Source organism: Neltuma alba, unplaced genomic scaffold (assembly GCF_004799145.2).
Source record: "Neltuma alba isolate B1F8T4 unplaced genomic scaffold, ASM479914v2 tig00003269_pilon, whole genome shotgun sequence".
NCBI classification, from domain to species: domain Eukaryota; kingdom Viridiplantae; phylum Streptophyta; class Magnoliopsida; order Fabales; family Fabaceae; genus Neltuma; species Neltuma alba.
In genome coordinates, this window is record NW_021633215.1 from 311 (window position 1) to 26,402 (window position 26,092).

The 26,092-nt window shown below is 33.0% G+C and overlaps 2 protein-coding genes across 2 annotated transcripts; one reads left to right on the forward strand and one right to left on the reverse strand.

Moving 5' to 3' along the window:
- Positions 1-304: 304 nt before the first annotated feature.
- LOC114741095 (RNA polymerase-associated protein LEO1-like) lies at positions 305-4,806 on the forward strand. The gene is made up of 6 exons (XM_028929354.1): positions 305-739; positions 2,566-2,664; positions 2,784-2,921; positions 3,020-3,080; positions 3,523-3,647; positions 4,338-4,806. Exons 1-6 carry the CDS (start codon positions 362-364, stop codon positions 4,404-4,406), a joined length of 870 nt encoding a protein of 289 aa, XP_028785187.1. The 5' UTR covers positions 305-361; the 3' UTR covers positions 4,407-4,806.
- Positions 4,807-16,894: 12,088 nt separating this feature from the next.
- Positions 16,895-18,052, reverse strand: LOC114741096 (uncharacterized). Its single transcript, XM_028929355.1, has 2 exons — positions 17,970-18,052; positions 16,895-17,870 (listed from the first exon to the last, which is right to left on the reverse strand). Exon 2 carries the CDS (start codon positions 17,842-17,844, stop codon positions 17,143-17,145), a length of 702 nt encoding a protein of 233 aa, XP_028785188.1. The 5' UTR covers positions 17,845-17,870; positions 17,970-18,052; the 3' UTR covers positions 16,895-17,142.
- Between the last annotated feature and the right edge of the window lie 8,040 nt (positions 18,053-26,092).

Consider the following 26,092-nt stretch of genomic DNA (forward strand, 5'->3'; position numbering starts at 1 on the left):
AAGAGTAATTTTTGTACCCTTATCAACCGCTATCACTTGCGTATGAGAGAGTTTAAGGGAACCTGACCTGAACTCTTGTTTTCGTCTGTTTGATTATGCAGTTTTCCGCGTTTATTGACCCAAAAAAAAAAAAAAAAAGGAGGAAGACAATTATCTGTTTTATTTCTCCCCCCCCCCCCCCCGACCGGTTCCTTTTTGGCGATAAGCAATAGTCTGTGTTGATGTTTCTGACCAAAAAACAGACATCTCTGGGGCTTAACGCCCCATATACTCCGCAGTCTAAACCCGCCCAAAATCTTGAACTTGCAAACTTCAATTCGTCAATTTTAATGAGAGAAACAGATCACCCAAGTAAAACGAAATGCCAAAGCGCGATATATCTGATTCCGAGTCTGAAGATGCAAACGAGAATTCAAGCTCAGAGGAGGCTGAAGCTGCTACCCATGGCCATCCTTTATGCGTCTCGGAGTACGAGAAACAGAGGCTCTGTAGAATTGCGGAGAACAGAGCAAGGTTGAAGGCTCTAGGGTTGCCCAAAATGGCTTCCTCTTTGAAGTGCCGAGGTCACAATGTTACCGATGAGAAAGGGAAAAAGAAGGTTGGGGACGATGAAGAATACGTGCCTGATGATGCAGAAGCGAGATTAAGTTCTTCGAGCGGAGAGGATGGGCATGATGATGATGATGACGATGATGAGGATTTTGTCGGTGAAAAAGCTTCCCGGTCAAGGAAAAGAAAGGTGGGTTGTGAAAATGTTTCAGCTTTAATCGCCTGTGATTCTATGTTGTTTTCTTTACTCATTTGAGGGGGAAAAATTAGAATCTGGGCTTATGGTTTGTCTGGAAGTACTTTTTTTTTTTTTTTTGTGGGTGATTTTATTCTTTGAAACTCGGTTGCAAAGAATTGTTTGTGAGTGGAACTTCGAATTCTCTGCTCCTGTAGTAGTTAGGGTAAGTGGATCATCTATCTTTAGGTTGTAAAACTTTCCTCTGTTTGGCTTCGTGGGTTATTCCACAATGTGTCTAATAGATGTCCGCTGTCATTGTATATAAAATGTCATCAGACCACTGCAGTGATATTAATGGAATCGTAACGAGGATGACCAGAAGAAAATATGACACACCTGATTATTTTCTGGACAGTTTATTTAATTGATGTTTTGAAACATAAGAAAATGACAATGCCCACAAAGATAAACTTATTTTTTAATTGTTCTATGGTGTGCACGACAACAAGTCTTATCCCACAAAGTGTGCACAACATGAGGAAGATCCGAGAGTATTAGGACAGATCCTCCATCTATGTGCTTTGCTTCTATGTTAGCTCCCGTTTTATTATGCTATGGATATAAGGTGTCTATTTCTTGCTAGTCAGATTTACATATCTCTGCTGAAATCTTCACCTTTTGCTTTCATTTTATGGATTATACTACCAAAATCTTATTCCTGCGCAGACATCACACTGGTCAAACAACTTTTGCTGTTTGTTTGGTTTTGTGGCAAGTGAGAGCTCATTAATAGTGAAGCGTAAACTATTCAAATTAAACAATGATTAACATTCCATTAAATTAAGAATCTCCTTGAAGGAAGATTTTAGATTTCCTGAGATCAAAGTTACATAGAATTTGTAAAGAATAGTTACTAGTAAGCCTTGTGATTGGGCTGATGAGTTCTATGGAATGGTCTTTTTATATTGTGTGTGGACCACAACAATACTTAATTGTTTTCTCAATAAGTGCAGCATTACAGACATTTGGATATTGAGTGGGGTGAGGGATGGAGCGCCCAAGTCAGGGCTAGGAACACTTGTTAAAAAAAAAGTGATATTTGTATAATATATATTTTCTTAATTTGTATAACATTTGCAAAGCATTTCAGAGATATGGTTGGATTCACATGAGTTGCTTGTTTAGCTTTGTACTTGGGCCCTTAGAGAATGATAGCTCCCATATCAGATTCAGACTATGAATCAAGTACTGAGTTCAGTTGATATTTTCATATGAAAGAAAGGATTTTAGCCCTATCAGTCTTCTCATTTTAGTTATTTTGTCAATATTCTACTTCGGTGAATTCTTTCATTCTTTTTGGACTCATGACTCATGTACTGTTATAGTTATATCTGACTGTGAATTTCTTTAAAGCCGATAGCATCTATAAAATTTACAAGCTGTATGTAAGCCGCCATAAATCTTATAGCTAACGTCTTGTATTGTTCATCAACTTATAAATATTAAATTAATTTTACATGCTGGGAATGTAGGATTAACCTAATGGAAGATTAAAGTTGCCTGGTTCTGTTCTGTGGCACACTCAAGGATTCCATCTGAAATCTGTCTACACAATTCTGTTTCTTTGAGAAGCTTAATTTTATGTCACATTTTATACATTAATATCTGTTTTAGCAGTACTATTAAAGATTTCCTTTCCTAGATATCTCCTTGCTTTTGTGCAAGTTCTTAATGAGAAAGCAGTTAAACTAAATTTCTCTGATGTGGCACTATGATATTTCACTAGCACAATACACATGCTTGACATTTACAGTTACTTTTGTCAATACCAATTGCAGGTGAAGAAAAACAGTTCAAAAGCAAAAGCTAGACTTTCTAAGAAGGACCCTTGCAATAAGTCACATGACATTGATGATGATGATGAAGCTTTGAAGCAGGTATTAATATTCTATTTCTCATTTCTTATTTCTCATAGATCCTAAGCCTTCTTGCCACATTGCTGAACAGATTGATGCTATGAATCAATGGATCTTAAACGTCTGATTTTTGTTAATAGGCAATCGCTCTTTCACTGCAAGAATCCGTTGAAGGCTCATGTTTAACTGACAAGCATGTAGCAAATACTACACATGTAGATACAAAGAGAGAGGATCACATACAAGAAGATAAGGGGAGAAGGAAGAACAAAAAATCAGTTTGTATTCGGTTTAATATTCATGGATTGTTTTTAATCCTTACAATTCCTTTATCTACTGGTTGTTTTTGTTCTAATAATTTGATCTTTGTCAATAGTTTACTAGTCGACTGCAAATGACTGAGGATGAAGTCATTGTACACTTCTTCGAGATTGATGGTAACTCCTCTTGCTGCTATTTATGTTTGTTGAGGCAAGGATGAAGATGGCAAAAATATTCATGAGCAGCACATTAACTAGTACCACATCTAGAATAGAGGAGCTGTATGCTCTATTGAAATTGAGATACATTATTGCATAGAAGTGTCCACTTTAAGGTGACATCATTCTTTATAAGCCATTCATTTTGGGTCCATACATTCTAGCGATAAAAAGACTAAGTTAAACACTACCTTTTATTCTTGTAAATGAGTGAAAATTCAGTGAAAGCTTTTCAAAAAGCATAGAATTCAACCGTTGGCCTTGGGGCTCACTTTCTGCCCTTACAATGCTATAATAAATGGTTATCTCACTATTATAGAAAAAAGAAGCCCATTTTCTGGCCGTCTTTATATTCATTTTTCGATTGTTAAACGCTGATGAGGAAAGGCCTGTTTTGCAGAAACAGGCAAAGGAAGTGTGATAATGAGGGATTTACAAAGAGTTGCTGCAGCTCATGATTTTGTGTGGACAGACAAGGAGTTATCTGACATGATCCACTACTTTGATAGTGATAACGATGGAAAGGTGAGTAACGCAGGCGCTTAATGCTCTTGTTTCACTTCTACTTCATAGCAATCAGTAATTACTAATTAGTGAGTAGTGTGGTGTTTTTACTATCATCCCTTCTTTTCAATGTTTTCATTGAGGCAAAAGTATACTTTTAGTCTTTAACTTCACAGAAGATTTTATTTTAGTTCCTTAATTTTAAAATTTATTCCTTGCTAACACCATTAGTTTTATTTTATTAACAAAAAAGATGTTGCCATTAAAATTTTAAATGTTGATAAAATATTCTCAAATACTAATATATTACATTTGATTTTTTAAAATTAGCGATGGTTGGGGTTAACTATGTTATGGTTAGAGCAGTCAAGATACTTTTTAAAATTAAGGAATCAAATTAAGACCTTATATAAAAATAGAGGACAAAAATACACTTTTGCCTTTTACTTATTTATTTATTTTGGGTTAGCAAATTGTTCTAGAGAATGTCAGGATTGATCTTTTTCTCTAATTTTTCCTAGAATTACGAGATCATTTGCTTTACCACTGGTTCTTTAAAAACATGAATCGTGATGATTTTGTCTCCTTCATACTCAAGATTGCTAAAATCTTCCTGGCAATATTTTTTGTTGACAGGTGTTATCTTTGAATTTTCTCTGTTTACCTTTTTTTTCCTTTGTAATTATGTATTTATAATTTTCTCTGTGCCAGCTAAGCCTAGATGATTTCCGGAAGATTATTGTTCGCTGCAACATGACCAAAGGATCAGAAAGTTCTTGATGGATTCAAGGTTAGGATAATATAGGACGTAAGACCAATTTTTAAGGCACGTGTCATAGGATATTCTCGTAATGTTTTAATTCCTTGTAAATTATTCATACCATTCTTGGAGGTGGACTCTTCAGGAGTTTGTGGGGAAAAAAAATCTCTTGTTGTCAGTGAAACGCATGAGTTTTGGTGTCTCTTCATATTGTTAGTCCCGCTTATCTTTTACACAAACGAAATCCTTTTTTTTTTTTTTTTTTCATTTAATGTAACCTCGTTCAACTAATTTCTTACTTTTTTGAAGTAAGGTGCATTGAGCGGATGAGTGAATTACTCTGTTTTCATTTTCTGTGCTGTAAATACTTTATGTTTTTTCAATTTCTTTATATGATGCTTATGGAACAATTTGACATTATGTTCTAGAGTTTTGGCATATTGGTAGCATTTTTTATTACAGGAGCGAGTTATTTTAATGACATCGGTTGCGAGTCCATTAATTATTCAGTTCGTAAATTCTGCATCTATATTTCTATGGTTATATATCTCTTAAAATTTTTTATAAGCTGCACTACCATCGTAACAACTTGCTTTGTAATACCTTCCTTATAGGATTCATTTATGGGGAATCAGAGTAAAATATACATCGATGTTTTATAAAAATGCCGCCAGTCACGTTTTTTAAACTGTCCCACAATGAACGGTCTAGATAGGACGATCTAAAAATGCTTTTTCTATTAGTGTTGTGTTAGAATTAAATTTTATAAACTATAAATCATATTCATAGACTTAAACTACGGAGATTAGTTTTGAAATTTAAAAAAAAAAAAAAGTTATGGACTAATTATAGTTTTATTTTATCTTCTTTACATGACAGTCACCTTTTTGACGTTTTATTAAGTTTTTGAGATAAGATGCAAATTTGTTTCATAAGTTTGTATTTAGGAGCACTAGGTATCCGAAAGTATTTTTTGGCTTAATGTTATCCGGGGAGTTTTCAAATCATAGCAATATTGTTTGGCCGTTATTTAGGTTAAGTTTAACTGTTAGTTGACTAATTATACTTAATTGGCAAGTTCATGTGTCCTTCACGTCATTTTTTCTTTTTTTGAGTTAAAATATAAATTTTTCTGGAAGTTTTTACTCTGGAGTGTTGGGTGTCTGAAAGTTTCAAATTATAATTATATCGTCCCAAATGTTAAACTAACCAAATATGTTGTGCCAGCAGGTCTATGTGTGATTCATTTCATTTTTTCCAAGCTATCCACTTCATTCTTGATTCATAAGTCTGATGCCATTTCTTTTACACAAAAATAACTCTTTCCATACATTTATTATTTTGTCATTTGTTCTTAGTTTAGTGCTTTTTATAAGAACAAAAGTAGAGAAAAAAATAGTAAATAATATATATAGAGAAGAAATTCACAAGAATTTTTCAAAGATGTAAACGGTGAAGTCGATTTTAAGAATAACCACAGGCTTAGAAAGCATAGAAGCAATGATTTTTCTTTTTTCAAAGTTAGTACTAAATCCTCACCTTAAAAAATATGAAGTGGATCATAAGTGGAACTACTAGCTTAGCATATTTGGTTAATTAATAATCAAATTTAACATGAATAATAGTTGGGACAACATTGCTACAATTTGAAAATTTTTAGATACCAAGCGTTCCTGAGTAAACTTTTATGGCAAATGTGCACTTAATCCAAAAAAAAATATATAACGTGGATAATACGTGGACATGCCAACTCAGCATAATCGGCCAACTAACAGTCAAACTTAACTTAGATAATGGCCAAGACGAGATTGCTTGTTATTTGCAAACTTCAAGAGCGATATTGAGCCCAAAAATTTTTTGAATACCCAATGCTTCAAAACGTAAACTTTCAAGGTGAATTTACATCATAACTCACATTTTTCCCCTTATTATCATTCCTTCCTTATTGTTATCCTCTCGTACCAACAAACTTCGAAAACATGTTCTTAGAGGGTGTTTGGATAGAAATCAAACCATGGTTTCAAAAGTGCTTTTACAGTTTACGAAGTAAATATGTGAAGGAGTTTATCTCGTTTTACGAAAAAGTGCTTCTGAAACCATGGTTTTGGGTTTCCCAAACACCCCCCATTTATCACTCCTTTTCATTTTACAAGCTGTGGCGAATGTGGCCTTATTTTTCACCGTTGGGATGATAAGAAGAAATCATGAACGAAGTGAAACACGTTTGAGGTAATTCGGAAAAAGCAAGAGAGGGCTGGTCAAAATTCAAAAACAAGAAAAAGAAAAAACAAGAAAGAGTCAATTGAAGGAAACAAAAAAAGAAAAGGACAAGACTTTATCATCGTGGCTGTCTGCTTTTCATAATTGCACTGATGTGTCAAGATTCTTTCGCTTTTGCGTTGAGTGAAATTCATTTGCCCCTTGATTTCATTAAAAAATATTCAGCATTCTTTTTACCAGCCTTGAAGAAGGGTGGGCTGTTTGCCTTTGTAGTCATCTGGTAGTCAGCATTCTCAGTGATGATCTAGTTATGTTCTTAACTATTGAATTTATGAAATCTCTAATAAGGTCATATGATCCAATTTTTTTTTTAAATTTTATGAAATCATTTTAATAAAAAATAAATTTTTTTTTTTTTAAATTGTTGATTTAGAATTGAAACAAATTAACTTTGTAATTGAACTTATTGATTTTTAAAGTTGTATCGTGATCATTTTTTATTACAAGACTTATTATAAGTGTGCTTTGGAGACAGAAAATTATTAATTTAAATTAAAACATATTGCCTCTAAAATGTAACATGTTACTTTTTAAGGTTGTATCATGATCAAGTTTTATTTAAATGCTTACTGCAAGTGTTATAGGGATCTAAAGCTATTAATTGAGAACTGAAAATTGTTAACTACATAATTGAAGTTATTAATTTTTAAAGTTGTACTATGATCAAGTTTTATTAAAAAACTTATTGCAAGTGTGTTATGGAAATAAAAAATAGTTAATTTAGAATTGAAATGTGTTAACTATGAAATATTGAAACTTTTTTTTTTGTATATATATTAATTTAGAATTCTCTTTTAATTTTTAATAAAATAGACATTAGAGTCATTTCATAAAATTTTAACATTTCTCTTTGGGTCATATAACCTGATTAAGGGTTTGACAAATTTAAAGACTCAAATAAAAATTTGAGTTATTTAAATGTGTTTTTTTTTAAAAAAAAATTTCTAATGTATTCTTTCATTTTGTTTTCTTGCATCTATCCCAACCCTTTTTGGGGAAGGATTCACTTACCCGCCCAAACACAATACGCATAGACGCTTCCCCTTTAGTCATATGGGGATCTATGCCCCAACCTCCTTAACAAGAAGGGTGGGTTGATGCCATTTCAGTCAAAGCTTACTGGTATTGTGTTCTTTCATTAATCATTAGTATGTATGAAAATCACTATATTTTATAACTTTAATTTGACAATCCATGAAATTTAATAAATGTTTTGAGATCATTTTTTAAGCTATATGCACTTGCTAGGTTTCATTAAATTAGCAATTATTTCATTTGGTTTAGTTTTGCAAGTTTGGACTATAATTTGGAACTTCATTTTTCGTAATGTTTATGATATGAATTATAAATTTCGTGAGATTTATTCTTTACTTTTTAATATTTCAAAATAAATAAAAAATATAAATTTAGCAAAAGAAAAAGAAAAAGAAAGAAAGCCTAAATCTAGCATGTTTGAGGAGCGCTAGCTTAAAAAATGCTACCTCTAATCCTCAATATAAGAGTTATTGACTAATTTAAATAGATTAAGGAAACTACTTTAGTTATTTGTAATAAATACGTATTGTCTTTTCTCAAATATTCTTGCTAATCAAATGTATTAGCTAGAAGTACATTATTACAAGAACTAATTTGAAAAAATAGATAAATATAAAAAGTAAAGTTGATTAGGATCTTATATTTAAGATCAAAATAAAAGTCAAACAAATTCTTATATTAAGGATCAGACGTAACGTAGCATTAAATTTTTAAGGTAGATGGGCTTTCAAGCTTGCCTTTTCTAGGCTTGAGCTTGTCAATTGCAACCAAAATTGATTTTTCAGCAGTGTCAAATTGTTGGTGTAAAATTTTGTAAAGAAAAAAATTAAAAATATAATTCTAAATTAAATTGAACTCTTGCGTACTCCTTGACAGTCTCCCAAATAAAATTAGAGAAAAATATTCATAGGTGCTGAATTCAATTTTACCTAACTTTATGTCACTCTTTTAAAGAAGATGTGTTAATGAGCAAATTCAATTTGCTTATTTTCACATGGTCCTAGCTTCTTGGTTTGATGGGAAGCTTCCGAGACGGTGTGCGTGTAAAGTTAAGAGCCATATACAGGATGGTGGACAACGACTTTTCATCCATTTTGTTTTCCATCAAAAGAACTCCAAATATTCAGGCAAAAAAAAAAAAAAAAAAAGAACCCCCAAATACAAATAATAATTCCATCTTCTGGCTTGCAGATGAAACTTAGTAATAAATACATGCAAAGTAGGATTTACAAATCAGAGACATAATAAAACATAGCTAAAACCAAACATTAAACCCAAAACTAGATGTACTACCAGATGAACTTCATTTATACATTCTTCATCAAAAGTTTGCAAACGATTACAGAGAAGGATAAACTTAAACTACTAGCTTGTACTTGCCAGGAATGAGACTTTTCACTGAACCCATTCGCTTCAGTTCCCTTTTGTGGTTCTTGGCGCAAGAACTTTTATCTTATCAGTTTTCACCTCCAACAAAGGATTTTCAAACTGTGATCTGGGTTCAAGAGACCCCTTCATCAGTTTATAACACATTCTGCAGGTAATCCCAAACATACAAGAACCTTCTATAACCGAAAGACCATGTGGCTCCGCAGTTATCATCAAGCCGTTGGAGATAGTTAGATAGTTCAGATAAAGATGACGAGAAATTTGGGAACCAATTGAACTTTGTTCTACCATTATGCAAACTGATCTCTAACGCTGCTAAGACCGAGTCTTTCAAGTTTGGATATTTCGCATCTCGCAAGCATACTAAGATTCTGTGATCAATACCAGGGATATGATATGGTACAAAATAAACTTGCACAAGTCCGATATGCAGAAAGTCATACTTTTTCTTGTGCTTTCTAATATCATCTCTGGTTAGCAAATATATATCGTGCTGTTCGTTTCCAAAAGAAAATCCTTTCTCTACTGACTTGACTTTTAACAACATAAATTTATTTATCTAGTTTTTATTATTTATTATTTAATATTTTAATAATATTCTGATAAAATAAATCTCAATCGTTTAAATTTGATCTAATGATAAAAAGATTAAGTGGAGAGGAGGGGGAGAGAAAGATTAGTGGATATGCATTCCTCATCCTAAAATATGAATGCTATAACCACTTTAAAAATCTTGAACAACAGCGCTTTTTGATCTGGAAATTTTCTAGCTTTAATAACTAATTCAAGTCACCCGCCTGTAATTTATCCAGCACTTAAGACAATCATTTAACGTTAGGGACATGTTTAACCGAACGCAGCACTAAAAATTCATTCAATAATCATGCTACCATATGACACATTTATAATCATATATACAACGCCTATCTTTGCCTATGGGTTGTATGTATAACTTCAGGTTGTAATCTAGACATCTTTCCAGGTTGGAAAATCATCTTTTATCCCAACAAACTCAAAATGCAAGCCATGAGACACATAATACAACTTACTCTTCCGGTCTTTAATATAAAATTTATTTAACTAATTTGATTAGATTAAGAAAGTTACGTAAGTTAGTTAATTATAAAAAATGACATGTTTTTTCTAAAATACCATAATCATTTTTCTTAATATCCTCCCTTCCTCACTTATTTAATTATGGTTGAGGGAGTATCTATAGAGAGTAATTTTAAAAAAATTGATAAATATAAAAAAATGTCTTATATTTAGGATTAAAATTAACTTAACAATGAGGTCCTATATTAAGGATTGGAGAAGTATATATTATCTGTATAATCTTCATCAATCTATGCTTGACTATGGTTATTTCTCTTGTTCTTTAACTTTCTCTCACTAACCCCCAGCTTTCAGCCATAATGAACTTTTAAAGTACTAATTAGATAAAGTAGAGGTGGATTAGTGCTCTAGGAACTTTCCTTTGCCTAGAAGTGGCCTTGCCTGTACGTGAAGACACTTTCTTCTTCCTCTTCTCCGGTCCTCTCCCTCTCAAGTTCTCCTTTTCTCTCCTTTTGTCGCTGGCCGGCCGAAACACGATTGAGGGGGAATGGATGGGATAATGCGTGATTAAAAGGGTGATGAATATATTATCTTATTTTATGTGAGGGTCATTACGAAAACACCCCTTTTTCTTCCATTTAATTTCCTCGACTCACATTTTTTTTTATGGTAACAAAGAGGGCCAAGCCCAAAAGTAAAGTCTAAACTAGGTGGGGTCTAGATCCCATCTTCTCTGCATCCAGAAGTGCCCGTAGATCGGTTGGGCAAACACCAAACACTGAGGAGGGTAAGATCCCCTTTTTGGCCGAAGCATCAGCGACTCTGTTCTCTTCTCGAGGCGCATTCTGGAGCTTCACTTCCCAATTGAACTTGAGCATATTCTGAATTTGCACAATTGGTAAATTCCCAGTACTACTTCCTTCCTCTTTCAGCAAAAGATCAATTACACTCTTGGCATCGGATTCAATCAGAATCTGTCTAAAGCCAAACTGCCAAGCGATATCCAGATCCTTATAAATAGCCCATAATTCAGCCTCCTGGGCACTAAATTTGCCAATCTCGTAAGTGAACCCAACAATCCAGCGGCCACTGTGATTTCTAATAATCCCTCCACAACCAGCTTCCTTAGTATATTTTGCCATAGCACCATCAACATTTATTTTAACCCACCCAACTGGTGGTGGGCTCCATCCAAACTGATGAGACTTACTGCTCTTTAGCTTAATCTAATCACATTCCTGCTGCATAACGAAGCTTTTCCTGGTATTTAAAATTAAAGAAACTGGGTCACCTGGTTTTTCAAAGCTATATCATTAAAGACTTCATTTCGCCATTGCCCAAGTTTCTACACAATAACTCCCCAGAATCTATCCCGATTCCTAATTTCACATTGTCCCATACCAAGCAACAGATTAGTGGAGATCCAGTGTTTCAAGGAATAATTAAAGAAAGAGCCAATTTGCCTAGGATTTAAGAGACTCATCCACAGGGATTTGGCGTAGCTACAATCTCTCAAAATGTGTAGACTCTCAGCATCAGCACTGCGACCTGAGCGAAGTTGTGAGACTTTTGACCGGCTACTTCTCCAAGCATTTGTAGGAAGCCTATCATTCAAGGCCCTCCATAAGAACACTTGAGTTCTCTCTGCGCCTCTCCTTTCAAAATCCGTTTGAAAATCGAATTATACTGCCCGGGGAATTCTGCTCTATTAAAATAAGTACTCCTCGGTCCTTATTATAAGACCCAATTTGACTTTTCATTTGGTCCTAATTTAAGACCCAATCCATTTTCTCTTTTATATTTATGCATTTTCCCAAGATAATCCTTCTAATAATGATAGTTTTAGCTAATATACTTAATTAGCAAGGATGTTTTAGGAATAACAACACTTATTTATTATAAATAACCAATTAACTTACTTCCTTAATCTCCTCAAATAAGTCAATTGGGTCTTATAATTAGGACGGAGGAGTATTTTTAATACTAAATTGACCGTCACAAGTAGCGTTTCAGATCAGCACATCTTTCCAGCATTTTCTAAAGGAGGTAAAATGCTAGTCAGACGTTGAATCACTTCAGTAGAGACTACCTTCTCAAGTCTTTGGAAATTCTATCCTCTATTTGAACATCAATAAGTGAAAAAGCTTTCATTCTCCTCAGCAGTAAGCCTTCGCGCACACGTCTTTAATCTTCAAATTTGGAAAACGCCAATTATCATGAAAGAAATTAATTAGCTTTCCATTCAACAATTGCCACTTGGTTCCTCCATCAATTATCTCCTTTTGCGGATAAATAATCATCCAAAGCTTAGAATCCCCTTTTCTTAAACAAAGCAAATTTTCTTCGTTTTGCAACATATATTTATCATTCAAAACTTCCATCCACAAACCTGAACCAGCTCTAACCAGGTTCCAAGCCAACTTTGCTCCACACGCTCAATTAACTAAGGCTAATCTTTTAAAACGAAGCCTACCACAAGACTTTGGCGGCGTCAATTGACTCCAGCCAATATGACGGTAAACCTGCTCACCTTGTCTTTGACCCGAAATGAATTTTCATTGAAGTCTTTCAACATCTAGACAGATTTTCTTAGGAATTTGAGCAACAAACATAGGATGAAAAGGAATGGAACTAATCACCGATTTTGATAAAGTAATCCGACCAGCTGTTGATAGATTTTGAATTTTCCAAGCTGCCAAAATTTTAATCTCGCTCTGTCAATAATGTAATGGAAATCTTTAGTGGCTTTTCTTTTTCTCGTGGGAGGACACCTGAGATATCTACCAATCTCCTGTGTTATTTTCATTTGAGTAATTTCTTTCACCTTGTTTTTCATTCTCATACTAAACCTTGGCGAGAAAAGATGGAGGATTTACTTCTATTACTTTCTCCCCTGAAGCTTGAGAGAAAATATCTAACCATTTCATCATACAAGTAGCTTGATCCTCCGTATGGGACACCCCATTCAACAACCTGTAGACTTGTCATTCAATCAGCCGAAACTCATGAGGGCTTAGGGACTTTGACCCAAAAGCATTAGCCCAACTTAACCAAACAATACGTATCCAAAATAATCCAGAGTATGAACTTAAATTAAAAAAAAAAATCTTTAATAACAAATATAACAAGAAGGTACTAAAGCCATGGCAACTAAATATAACAATATAATAACTAGTGCTTGAGGGGTACGGTAGAGCTTTCAATGCTCACCCCTATGGTGCCTTTCCTTGATTACTATTTGATCTCTTATCTGAAAAATGTTAATATGAAAGAATGGTATATAATGTTTCAGTAACTACAGGAATCTTGACATACATAAGAAAACCACACACAACATAGTATAGAACCAATATCATGTATAATCTTTATATAAATCTCTCTGTTTTTTTTTGGCCAGATATAAATCTCTCTGTTTTTTTTTTGGCCAGATATAAATCTCTCTTATAGACATTACATTTATCTCAAATTCATTCTCAATTCAACAACATAACCTCATTTCATATTTTGTATGCGAAAATGCAGTATATTTCCCTTATATCAATGTCCAACCTCATACTGCTGATTGGAGCTATAAATTAACACGCATAGTTCAACAAGAACCAGTCGATGTAACTGGATTATCCCCAGCTCACCAGTACTTGTGATGTACGCAGCCAAAGGTGCAAAACTTAGGTCGAAACCATGGCTTCCCTTCTTAAAAGAACAACACTAAGGATGTGTCATATGTTCCACAACTCTAATACAATCCTAGCTAAATGAAAACAGGGAGAAGGGGCCCTAAAAAGTGACATCACTCGCACCGAGTGGCGGCGGCGGCATACCATATGGTAAAAAAATTCATGATATATCAAAACTCCTTCTAAGCTCAACTCATCACCATGAATGCAAATGCAATGACCAAACAATGGCAAAACATAAGTAAATACAACATCATTTTATATCATAACGATATAAAATAGTTCCCATTCAAATCATACATCATTACATGCACAAGCATGCTTGAAAAGGAATAAGTTATTCAATGCTTGACACAATGCATAGCAATGAGTCTAAAAGGATTGAACTAAGATTTAAATAATGTCCATTATACACAGTTTTACTCCAACTCACATATACATGCATAGAAATTCATTATTAGTAGCGCAAATTATCATAATATTATTATCATCTAATTAATATATCCATCAAGAAGTTTACTTGATATTAACATTAATAATTATTGTTTTAATTAATTATTTAAATCTTCATTCAATCTTTGCATAATTAAAATTAACAAAATAGCCAACAACATCACGATTCACATACAGCTTGTATCTATATAGAAGAATTTTCAGAACCACCTGTTACTTTTTGATTTACAAATAATAAAAAAAGTTGCTCCAAATCAAGAGTCCACAAAATTTTATATATAAATATTTTTAACATATATTAAAAAAATATTTTAGAGTTATTCTATAGCTCCTCTGAAGCTACCTACCTTATAAAAATCAACACACACACACACACATTTTAAGGCACGTGTCATATCTTATAATGTTTTAATTCCTTGCAAATTATTCATCCCATTCTTGGAGGTGGACTATTCAGGAATTTGTGGGGAAAAAAATTTCTTTTGTTTTCGGTGAAACGCTTGAGTTTTGGTGTTTCTTCATATTGTCAGTTCCGCTTATTTTTCAAAAAAACGAAATCCTTTTTTTTTTTTCATTTAATGTGACCTCGTTCAAGTAATTTTTTACTTTTTTGGAGTAAGGTGCATTGAGCAGATGAGTTAATTACTCTGTTTTCATTTTCTGTGCTGTAAATACTTCATGTTTTTTTAAATTTCTTTATGATGCTTAAATAAATATATACTAATATGGAACAATTTGACATTATGTTTTAGAGTTTTGACATATTGGTAGGATTTTTTATTACAAGAGCATGTTATTTTAATGACATGGGTTGCGCCTTGCGAGTCCATTAATTATTCAGTTCATAAATTATGCATCTATATTTCTATGTTTATATATCTCTTCAATTTGTTTTATAAGTTGCACTACCACGGTAACAACTTGCTAATAGGACTCGTTTATAAGGAATCGGACAAAAATATACATCGATGTTTATAAAAATGCCGCCAGTTACGTTTTTTAAACTGTCCCACAATGAACGGTCTAGATAGGACGATCTAGAAGGTGCTTTTTCTATTAGTGTTATGTTAGAATTAAATTTTGTAAACTATAAATCATATTCATAGACTTAATAACCATATATGTAACTTAAATTATAGAGATTAGTTTTGAAATTAAAAAAAAAAGTTATGGACTAATAATAGTTTTATTTTATCTTCTTTACATGGCAGTTACCTTTTTGACGTTTCTTTACTTTTTTGCCCCTATTCTCATGCCTTGTTATCCTCTCATATCAACAGACTTTGAAAACATGTTCTTATATGGCAAGTATTATTTATTTCATTTGTCACTCGTATTCATTGTACAAGCTTTGGCGAATGTGGCCTTATTTTTCACCGTTGGGATGATAAGAAGAAATCATGAACGCATTGGCTGGTCAAAAAAAAAAAAAAATCATGAACGATTTTTTTTTTTTTTTTGACCAGCAATCATAAACGAATTGAAACATATTCTTCTGGTACTGTTTATAAAGTATTTTTAGTATATTTTATACAAAATAAAAGAAACTTAAAATGTATTAGCTTTTTTATTAAAATATGACAAATTTTTAACTTTATCTATATTTAATATATACATCTTTTAAAAAAGATAATTACCTACATTATAATAAATAAGAGACAAAATAGTACATTCACATTAAAAATTTAATAAAATAATTTATAGATAAGATAAAAAAAAAACTTTCTTTTCCTGTTCTGGATATAAGATAAGAGGAGTAATAGTTTGAGGTAATTCAGAGAAAACAAGGAAGGGTCAATTGAAGGAAACAAAAAAGCAGGACAAGACGTATCATTATGGCTGTCGGTTTTTCATAGTTGCAATGATGCGTCAAGATTCTTTGGCTTTTGCGTTGGCTATGCACAACTGCTAGGTTTCATTAACTTAGCGGTTATTTCATTTGGTTTAGTTTTGCAAGTTTGAACAATAATTTGGAACTTCATTTTTTTCTAATGTTTATGATATGAATTATAAATTTCTTGAGATTTATTCTTTTACTTTTTAATATTTCAAAATAAATAAAAAACATAAATTTAGCCCCAAAAAAAAGCCTAAAACTGACATGTTTGAGGAGCAAACTTAAAAAATATTAAATTTTTAAGGTAGATGGGCTTTTCAAGCTTGCCCTTCCTAGGCTTGAGCTTGTCAAAAGCCAATCTTTTGGGCCTGGGTATTGATAACCCTGGGAATAATATTAAACAATTGCAACCAAAATTGATTTTTTAGTAGTGACAAATTGTTGGTGTAAAATTTTGCCAAGAAAACATTTAAAAAGTAAAAATATAATTCTAAATTAAATTGAACTCTTGCGCATACGCACTCCTTAACAGTCTCCCAAATAAAATTAGAGAAAAATATTCATAGGTGCTGAATTCAATTTTACATAACTCTGTGTCACTCTTTTAAAGGATATGTATTAATAAACAAATTCGATTTGCTTATTTTCACATGGCCTTAGCTTCTTGGTTTGATGGGAAGCTTCCGAGACAGTGTGCGTGTAAAGTTAAAGCCATATACAGGATGGGGGACAACGACTTTTCATCCACTTTGTTTTCCATCAAAAGAACTCCAAATACAAATAATAATTCCATCTTCTGGCTTGCAGGTGAAACTTAGTAATAAATACATGCAAAGTAGGATTTACAAATCAGAGACACAATAAAACATAGCTAAAACCAAACACTAAACCCAAAACTAGATGTACTACCAGATGAACTTCATTTATACATTCTTCATCAAAAGTTTGCAAACGATTACAGAGAAGGATAAACTTAAACTACTAGCTTGTACTTGCCAGGAATGAGACTTTTCACTGAACCCATTCGCTTCAGTTCCCTTTTATGGTTCTTGGCGCAAGAACTTTTATCTTATCAGTTTTCACCTCCAACAAAGGATTTTCAAACTGTGATCTGGGTTCAAGAGACCCCTTCATCAGTTTATAACAAATTCTGCAGGTAATCCCAAACATACAAGAACCTTCTATAACCGAAAGACCATGTGGCTCCGCAGTTATCATCAAGCCGTTGGAGTTTGATAGTTCAGATAAAGATGACGAGAAATTTGGGAACCAATTGAACTTTGTTCTACCATTATGCAAACTGATCTCTAACGCTGCTAAGACCGAGTCTTTCAAGTTTGGATATTTCGCATCTCGCAAGCATACTAAGATTCTGTGATCAATACCAGGGATATGATATGGTACAAAATAAACTTGCACAAGTCCGATATGCAGAAAGTCATACTTTTTCTTGTGCTTTCTAATATCATCTCTGGTTAGCAAATATATATCGTGCTGTTCGTTTCCAAAAGTAAATTCTTTCTCTACTGACTTGACTTTGTAGTTCCTCAGAAAGTTGAGCCTAGAAAGCTTCGTTTCCTTGTAGATCTGATCAGTGGGTATCTGATGAAAGTTCTGACCAGAATCATCTTCTGCTAAGTGAGTTACGCTATATTCTTCTTTTCCTAAGTCACTTGAGGAATCATTCAGAACTGACCTCAAAGATTCAGAAACAGAGACTGATGCTGCCATGAATCTGCTTGGATTTGAGCTTGACCCTGAAATAAACAAGGGTGTGATTAGTAATAATAATAAAATCCTAAACTTCAAACAGGTTATATTCTGTGGAACATAAACGGGAAAATCTATATTCTAACCCAGAAATTTGGCTGGTGCAATGTTGCTTCTTTTGTTTAGTTGAAGAAACGGTGAGAGAAGTGAGAGACTTTTGTTGCTGATAACAAAAAGAGATGGGTAGATTATGGGTTAACGTTCACGAAGACTTCTCCCTTTCCTCAAATAAATTAATAGGGTCGTCCGGCATTTATTTTAATTTGAATTTAAAATACTCTGAAATTAAGCTTTTAAATTACTTGCAGTATTTCTAGAAAATTTATGCCATACCTTACTCTAGGTCACTAACTAGAATTTTCTTAACCATTTAAGAAACATTTGCGCGGATTATTTGAAAATTCATAAAAAATTGAAAACAACACTATTTTTAACTTATGAGATATCAAAATTTCATTCATTTTGTGTAGAATCTAATGATTAAAAAAAAAAAATTGGAGAGTAGAAAAATTTTCAGGGGCAGCAAAGATAGGGCAATTGACATCCCAAATCCTTCCACTTGTGACTGATTTAGTTGTAAAACCAAATATTTAACACTTTTCGAAAAGCTTGGTTATCATGAAATGATGATTTTTTTTTTCCGAATTTTAGAGAATTCATGACTAAATCAAATTAATTCCAAAAATAGCGGTTCAAAGATATATTTCTGCCTAGCTCTTGTAAGTCTCTTTGAAGGCCGGAAAAAACAGAGAGAGAGAGAGAGAGAGAGAGAGAGTACCGAGTTCATCGCTAACCCACAGATACACACATTTTCAAAAACTGTAAAGAATATTTTTGCCACACACGTTCATATTTCTGGGTCATTTTAGAAAAATACTAATTTTTAATCCACAAAAAACAATGATCTAGGACTCAATGGAACGTTTAATACGTGCACCATAGAGCTTTACCAAAATTCAAGGCCCACTTCGCTTATTTTACCTGTGAACAATCATTATAAAATTGGTGGCTCTGAGTAGCTAAGTTGATTCCAGCTAACTACGTCAAAGCGAATCAGCTATACTTAAATCATGCTACTACCTTCTGTCCTCAACGTCAATCTAAGGTCACCTTGTGGTGCATATCTATTAACGATATGAGAAGGAGAATGTTTTCACTAATTCTTTCTCCACTTAATCTCTTCATATTATTAGATTAACTTTTAATGGTTGAGATTTAAAATTGAGTAAAACTATTATTATAATATTAAATATAATTAAAAAATTACCCTTTTAAACTACTTATATCAAATTTTAACAATATAAATTTATTTACTGACTTTTTATTATTTATTATTTATTATTTAATATTTTAATAATATTCTTATAAAATAAATCTCAATCGTTAAAATTTGATCTAATGATGAAAAGATTAAGAGGAGAGGAAGTGGAGAGAGAGATTAGTGGAGGTATTCCTCACCTTAAGATATGAATGCTATGGCCACTTCAAAACTCTTGAACAACAATGCTTTTTGATCTGGAAATTTTCTAGCTTTAATGCTAATTCAAGTCATGCTTTTGGGGGTCTATATATAAGCCCAAGCTACCCCCCAGGGGCGGGGGGCGCCTTTTTTGGTTGAAAACAAGTTAGCTCTCTATAGTATTTATTCAGAACTTAAGACAATCATTTAACATTAAGGAAATGTTTAACAGAACGCAGCACTAAAAATTCATTCAATAACCACGCTACCATTTGACACATTTATAATCATATACACAACCCCTATCTTTGCCTATGGGTTGTATGTATAACTTAAGGTTGTAATCTAGAAATCTTTTCAGGTTGGGAAATCATCTTTTACCCCAACAAAACTCAAAATGCAAGCCACGAGACACATAATACGACTTACATATTATCTGTATAAGATTCATCAATCTATGCTTGACTATGGTTATTTCTCTGGTTCTTTAACTTTCTCTCACTAACCCCCAGCTTTCAGCCATCATGAACTTTAAAGTACCAATTGTATAGAGAAAGTAGAGGTGGATTAGCGCTCTAGGAACTTTCCTTAGCCTAGAAGTGGCCTTGCGTGTAAGTGAAGACACTTTCTTCCTCTTCTCCGATCCTCTCCCTCTCAGGTTGCTCCTTTTTCTCTCCTTTTTGTTCTGCTGGCCGAAACATGATTGAGGGGAAATGGATGGGATAAGGCGTGATTAAAAGGGTGATGAATATATTATTTTATTTTATGTGAGACTCATTACTAAAACACCCCTTTTTCTTCCATTTAACTTCCTTGACTCATTTTTTATTTTATGGTAACCAAGAGGGCCAACTCCAAAAGTAAAGTCTAAACTAGGTGGGGCCTAGATCCCATCTTCTCTGCATCCACAAGTGCCCGTAGATCAGTTGGGCAAACATCAAACATTGAGGAGTGTAAGATCCCCTTTTTGGCCAAAGCATCAGCGACTCTGTTCTCTTCTCGAGGCGCATTCTGGAGCTTCACTTCCCAATTGAACTTAAGCATATTCTGAATTTGCACGATTAGTAAATTCCCAGCACTGCTTGCTTCCTCTTTCAGCAAAAGATCAATTATAGTCTTGGCATCGGATTCAACAGAATCTGTCTAGAGCCAAACTGCCAAGCGATATCCAGATCCTTATAAATAGCCCATAATTCAGCCTCCTGAGCACTAAATTTGCCAATCGTGTAAGTGAACCCAACAATCCAGCGGCCACTGTGATTTCTAATAATCCCTCCACAACCAGCTTCCTGAGTATATTTTGCCATAGCACCATCAACATTTATTTTAACCCATCCAACAGGTGGTGGGCTCCATCCAAACCAATGAGACTTACTGCTCTTTAGCCCAATCTGATCACATTCCTGCTGCATGACAAAGCTTTTCCAGGTATTTAAATTAAAGAAACTGGGTCACCTGGTTTTGCAAAGCTATATCATTAAAGACTTCTTCATTTCGCCATTGCCAAAGTTTCCACACAATAACTCCCCATAATCTGCCCCGATTCCCAATTTCACATTGTCCCATACCAAGCAACAGATTAGTGGAGATCCAGTGTTTCAAGGAATAATTAAAGAAAAAGCCAACATGCCTTGGATTTAAGAGACTCAGCCACAAGGATTTGGCCTAGCTACAATCTCTCAAAATATGTAAAAGACTCTCAGCATCAGCATTGCGACGTGTGCATAGTTGTGAGACCTTTGACCAGCTACTTCGCCAAGCATTTGCAGAAAGCCTGTCATTAAAGGCCCTCCATAAAAACACTTGAGTTCTCTCTGCCCCTCTCCTTTCCAAATCTGTTTGAAAATCGAATTATACTGTACGGGGAATTCTGCTCTATTAAAAATAAGTACTTTTAATACTAAATTGACCGTCACAAGTAGCATTTCAGATCATCACATCTTTTCCAGCATTTTCTAAAGGAGGTAAAATGCTAGTCAGACGTTGAATCACTTCAGTAGAGACTACCTTCTCAAGTCTTTGGAAATTCTATCCTCTATTTGAACACCAATAAGTGAAAAAGCTTTCATTCTCCTCAGCAGTAAGCCTTCGCGCACACGTCTTTAATCTTCAAATTTGGAAAACGCCAATTATCATGAAAGAAATTAATTAGCTTTCCATTCAACAATTGCCACTTGGTTCCTTCATCAATTATCTCTTTTTGCGGATAAATAAACTTCCAAGGCTTAGAATCCCCTTTTCTTAAACAAAGCAAATTTTCTTCGTTTTGCAACATATATTTATCATTCAAAACTTCCATCCACAAACCTGAGCCACCTCTAACCAGGTTCCAAGCCAACTTTGCTCCACACGCTCTATTAACTATGGCTAATCTTTTAAAACCAAGCCCACCACAAGTCTTTGGCAGCGTCAATTGACTCCGGCCAATACGACGGTAAACCTGCTGATCTTGTCTTTGACCCCAAATGAATTTTCATTGAAGTCTTTCAACATCTAGACAGATTTTCTTAGGAATTTGAGCAACAAACATAGGATGAAAAGGAATGGAACTAATCACCAATTTTGATAAAGTAATCGGACCAGCTGTTGATAGATTTTGAATTTTCCAAGCTGCCAAAATTTTAATCTCACTCTGTCAATAATGAAATGGAAATCTTTAGTGGATTTTCTTTTTCTCGTGGGAGGAAACCTGAGATATCGACCAATCCCCTGTGTTATTTTCATTTGAGTAATTTCTTTCACCTTGTTTTTCATTCTCATATTAAACCTTGGCGAGAAAAAGATGGAGGATTTACTTCCATTACTTTCTCCCCTGAAGCTTGAGAGAAAATATCTAAACGTTTCATCATACAAGTGGCTTGATGCTTCGTATGTGACACCTCGTTCAACAACCTGTAAACTTATCAATCAATCAGCCAAAACTCATGAGGGCTTAGAGACATCGACCCAAAAGCATTAGCCCAACTTAACCAAAAAATAAGTATCCAAAATAACCCAGAGTATCAATTTAAATTAAAAGATGTATATTTTTAATAACAAATATAACAATAAGGTTCTAGAGTCATGGCAACTAAATATAACAATAACTAGTGCTTGAGGGGTAAGGTAAAGCTTTCAATGCTCACCCCTATGGTGCCTTTCCTTGATTACTATTTGATCTCTTACCTGAAAAATATTAATATAAAGGAATGATATATAATGTTTCGGTAACTACTGGAATCTTAACATACACAAGAAAACCACACACAACATAGTATCTCAAATTCATTCTCAATTCAATGACATAACCTCATTTCATATTTTGTATGCAAAAATACAGTATACCTCCCTTATATCAATGTCCAACCTTATACTGCTGATTGGAGCTATAAATTAACACACATAGTTCAATAGAAACCAATCCTTCTAAATGAATTGTCCCAGCTCACCAGTACTTGCGATGTACCCAACCAAATGCACAGAGCTTAAGTCCGGACCATGGCCTCCCTTCTTAAAAGAACAATTATATAGGAGGTATCACATGTCCCACAGTTTCAATGCAATCTCAGCCAATTGAAAACATGGAGAAGGGGTCCTAAAAAGTGACATCATTGTGTACTGAGTGACGACAGCGGCACACCATGTGGTAAAAAAATTCATGATATGTCAAAACTCCTTCTAAGCTCAACTCATCACGATGAATGCAAATGCAATGACCAAACAATGGCAAAACATAAGTAAATATGACATCATTTTAGATCATAATGATATGAAATAGTTCCCATTCAAATCATACATCATTACATGCACAAGCATGCTTGAAAAGGAATAAGTTATTCAATGCTTGACACAATACATATAGCAATGAGCTTAAAAGGATTGAACTAAGATTTAAATAATATACATTATGCGCATTTTTACTCCAATTCACATATACATGTATAGAAATTCAATATTAATAGCGCAAATTATCATAATATTATTACAATCTAATTAATATATCCATCAAGAAGTTTACTTGATATTAACATTACTAATTATTATTTTAATTACTTATTTAAACCATTGTTCCATCATTGCATAATTAAAAAATTAACAAAATAGCCAGCAACATCACAATTCACATACAGCCTGTATCTATATAGAAGAATTTTCAAAATTACTTGTTACTCCTCAACTTATAAATAATCACAAAAGTTGCTCCAAATCTCTCATCGAGAGTCCACAAAATTTTACATATAAACATTTTTAACATATATTAAAAAAACTATTTTAGAGTTATTTTATAGCTACTCTGAAGCTAATCTAGAAAACCTTAAAGCTACCTTATAAAAATCAACATATATATATATATATATATATATATATAGCTATTATAAATTGAGATGTTTCCTACAAAGATTAAACATTTGATAAATCTAGAATTTACCTTGTAACACCTTGGTTTCTAACCATATATGTAATGAAAACATGTCAAATGGAATCACATTGCATAGTATTAGGCTTACAAAATTTAATTTTGAAAAATCATTTTCTCAAGTTACTATTCATTTGGTAACCCTAAAATTTTGGCCAACTTTGAAAATTCATAGTTAATTCTAGAAAAATTAAAATAAAGTGGTTTCAAGTTATATTTGAAGCTCTTTTACTTATCTACATAGAAAAAATATCATTGGTCCATTTCCTTTACCAATCAGGCTCCATATTTTGTGTGAAATGTATATTTATTTCGTCAATTTTTTAATTTCTAGCCTTTTACCATAACTTCAAGGTACATAACTTTCTATGCATAGCTCTAAATTAAGTGATTTACCACTGTATTTAAAGCTTGAAATGTGAAACTTAAGCTCACATAATCTCACAGCAGACTCTATTATTTGATCAGAAAAGGCATAGCCACAAAATCATGGTTTTACAAGCATGATTATCCCTTTTAGGTGCATTATCTTGAAAGAATTGGGTCATGATCATGCATTATACCATTAGCATCCATATTGTCATATACTCGTGCATAATTATATCTCCCAAGGGGATGGGAACATAGTATCTTATATTCCTCAAAATTTATACAAACTACAAAGTTATAACCAAAAACTCATGATTACATAAGATAATTAAGCACATGAGCAAGGGGCCGGACTAACATTGAGCAAGGGAAAGAATGTGGAGATGCAACAAAGGATTTTATGAAATGTTAAGCTTATGTGTTTTGAATTATGTTATGTAAATTTGTAAATTATTTGGAATGATTGTATGAGACTATAAACCCACATTTGGAGAAGTATGGTCATTTCATAAGTATATGATGGAATTAGTAGTATTTTGTTAACATGCATTGTCATGGATTATATTCCTCAAGATAATGCCCTAAGAAAGGTTAATAAGGCATGTAAAACCATGATTTTGTGATTGCATCTTGTGTGACCAAATGATTGAATCTGGACTTAACATTTGGTATGCTCAAAATACAAATTCCAAGCTTTAAATAGAATAATAAATAATCTAATTTGGAGTTATATGTTGAAAGTTATGAAATTTTGAACTTATGGTAAAAATCTAGAAGTAAAAGGTTGATCACATGAATAGTACGCTTGTCACATGAAATGGAGCATGAATAGAAATGGAAATGAATCAATGGGTATTTTTTTTTTCTTTGTAAAGAAATGAAACAGCGTTAAATAGAAACTACATTATTTTTATTTTTTTAGAATTAGTTATGAATTTTTAAAATTGGTCAAAATTTTAGGGTTACCAAATGAATAGTAATACGAGAAGTGAATTTTTCAAAGTTGAATTCTCTAAACTTGATGCTATGTAATGTGGTTCCATTTGACATATTTTAGCTCCTTTTATGGTTATAAGTTGTGACGTTATAGAAATTAGTAAGAAGAGTGTTATCAACTTTAGTAGCTCAAAGCAATTTAATTAGCCCTCAAGGAACCAATTTGGTGGACCTTTGAGGAGTCAATCTAGTGGACCTTCAAAGAGTCAGATTAGTTAGGGACAGAACATTTATAAGGGCTTCATAGCTCCTATCATTAGTACTGCTAATGGTCAAATGTGTGCTAAGTGCAGAAGGATACATCAAAAGAGTTACATAATCTGCTTTAATGTTATGTTTGGATGGAGAGAAAATGAGGAAGGAAGGAAAATCAGGAAGAAAAATGGGGGGAGAAGTGGTTTTTCCCTTGTTTGGATGAGGGAAGAAAGTGGGAGGAAAGAAAAGTTGGGAAGAAAATGAGGTGGGTCCCACAGCTCATTTTCCTCCTAACTTTTCTCTCTATATATGGAGAGAAAATGAGAAGAAAAAATATTTTTCCTCTCTACCCTTACATATGCTTTTTTAGCAAATAATACCTATTTGTTTTTTTCTTCATTTTTTCATTTTATTTATTATTATCAAGTCTTTCTTCTGTGTTTGCTTGATTGAAAAATAAAATAACTAAAATTGAAAAAATCTTCTAAAATGAACTAAAAGAAAAAACAAGAAGAGTTGTTGTTTTGGTTTTTTTAGCATTACATTACACAAAATATTTTTTTATTTTTTTACAAAAATTATTTGATATTAAAATATAATAACTTGATAATATATCTTTATCAAATAATTTGATTTTAAATTATATGATTATGTTAATGTAAATATGTTTTTTCATTATGATATTTAATTTGATTTTAATCAAGATATATTTTGATATAACAAAAAGGATATTTTAGTTATTCATATATTTACTCGTTTTCTTTCCTTTCTATTATCTCTTGTCCATTCAAACA

What these genes read in the sequence shown, in the direction of transcription:
- LOC114741095 (XM_028929354.1), top strand. Translation starts at nt 362, where the DNA reads ATGCCAAAGCGCGATATATCTGATTCCGAGTCTGAAGATGCAAACGAG. An exon ending in CCCGGTCAAGGAAAAGAAAG is followed by an intron (nt 740 to 2,565) that starts GTGGGTTGTGAA and finishes TACCAATTGCAG; the next exon opens with GTGAAGAAAAACAGTTCAAA. An exon ending in ATGATGAAGCTTTGAAGCAG is followed by an intron (nt 2,665 to 2,783) that starts GTATTAATATTC and finishes TTTTGTTAATAG; the next exon opens with GCAATCGCTCTTTCACTGCA.
- LOC114741096 (XM_028929355.1), bottom strand. Translation starts at nt 17,844, where the DNA reads ATGGCAGCATCAGTCTCTGTTTCTGAATCTTTGAGGTCAGTTCTGAAT.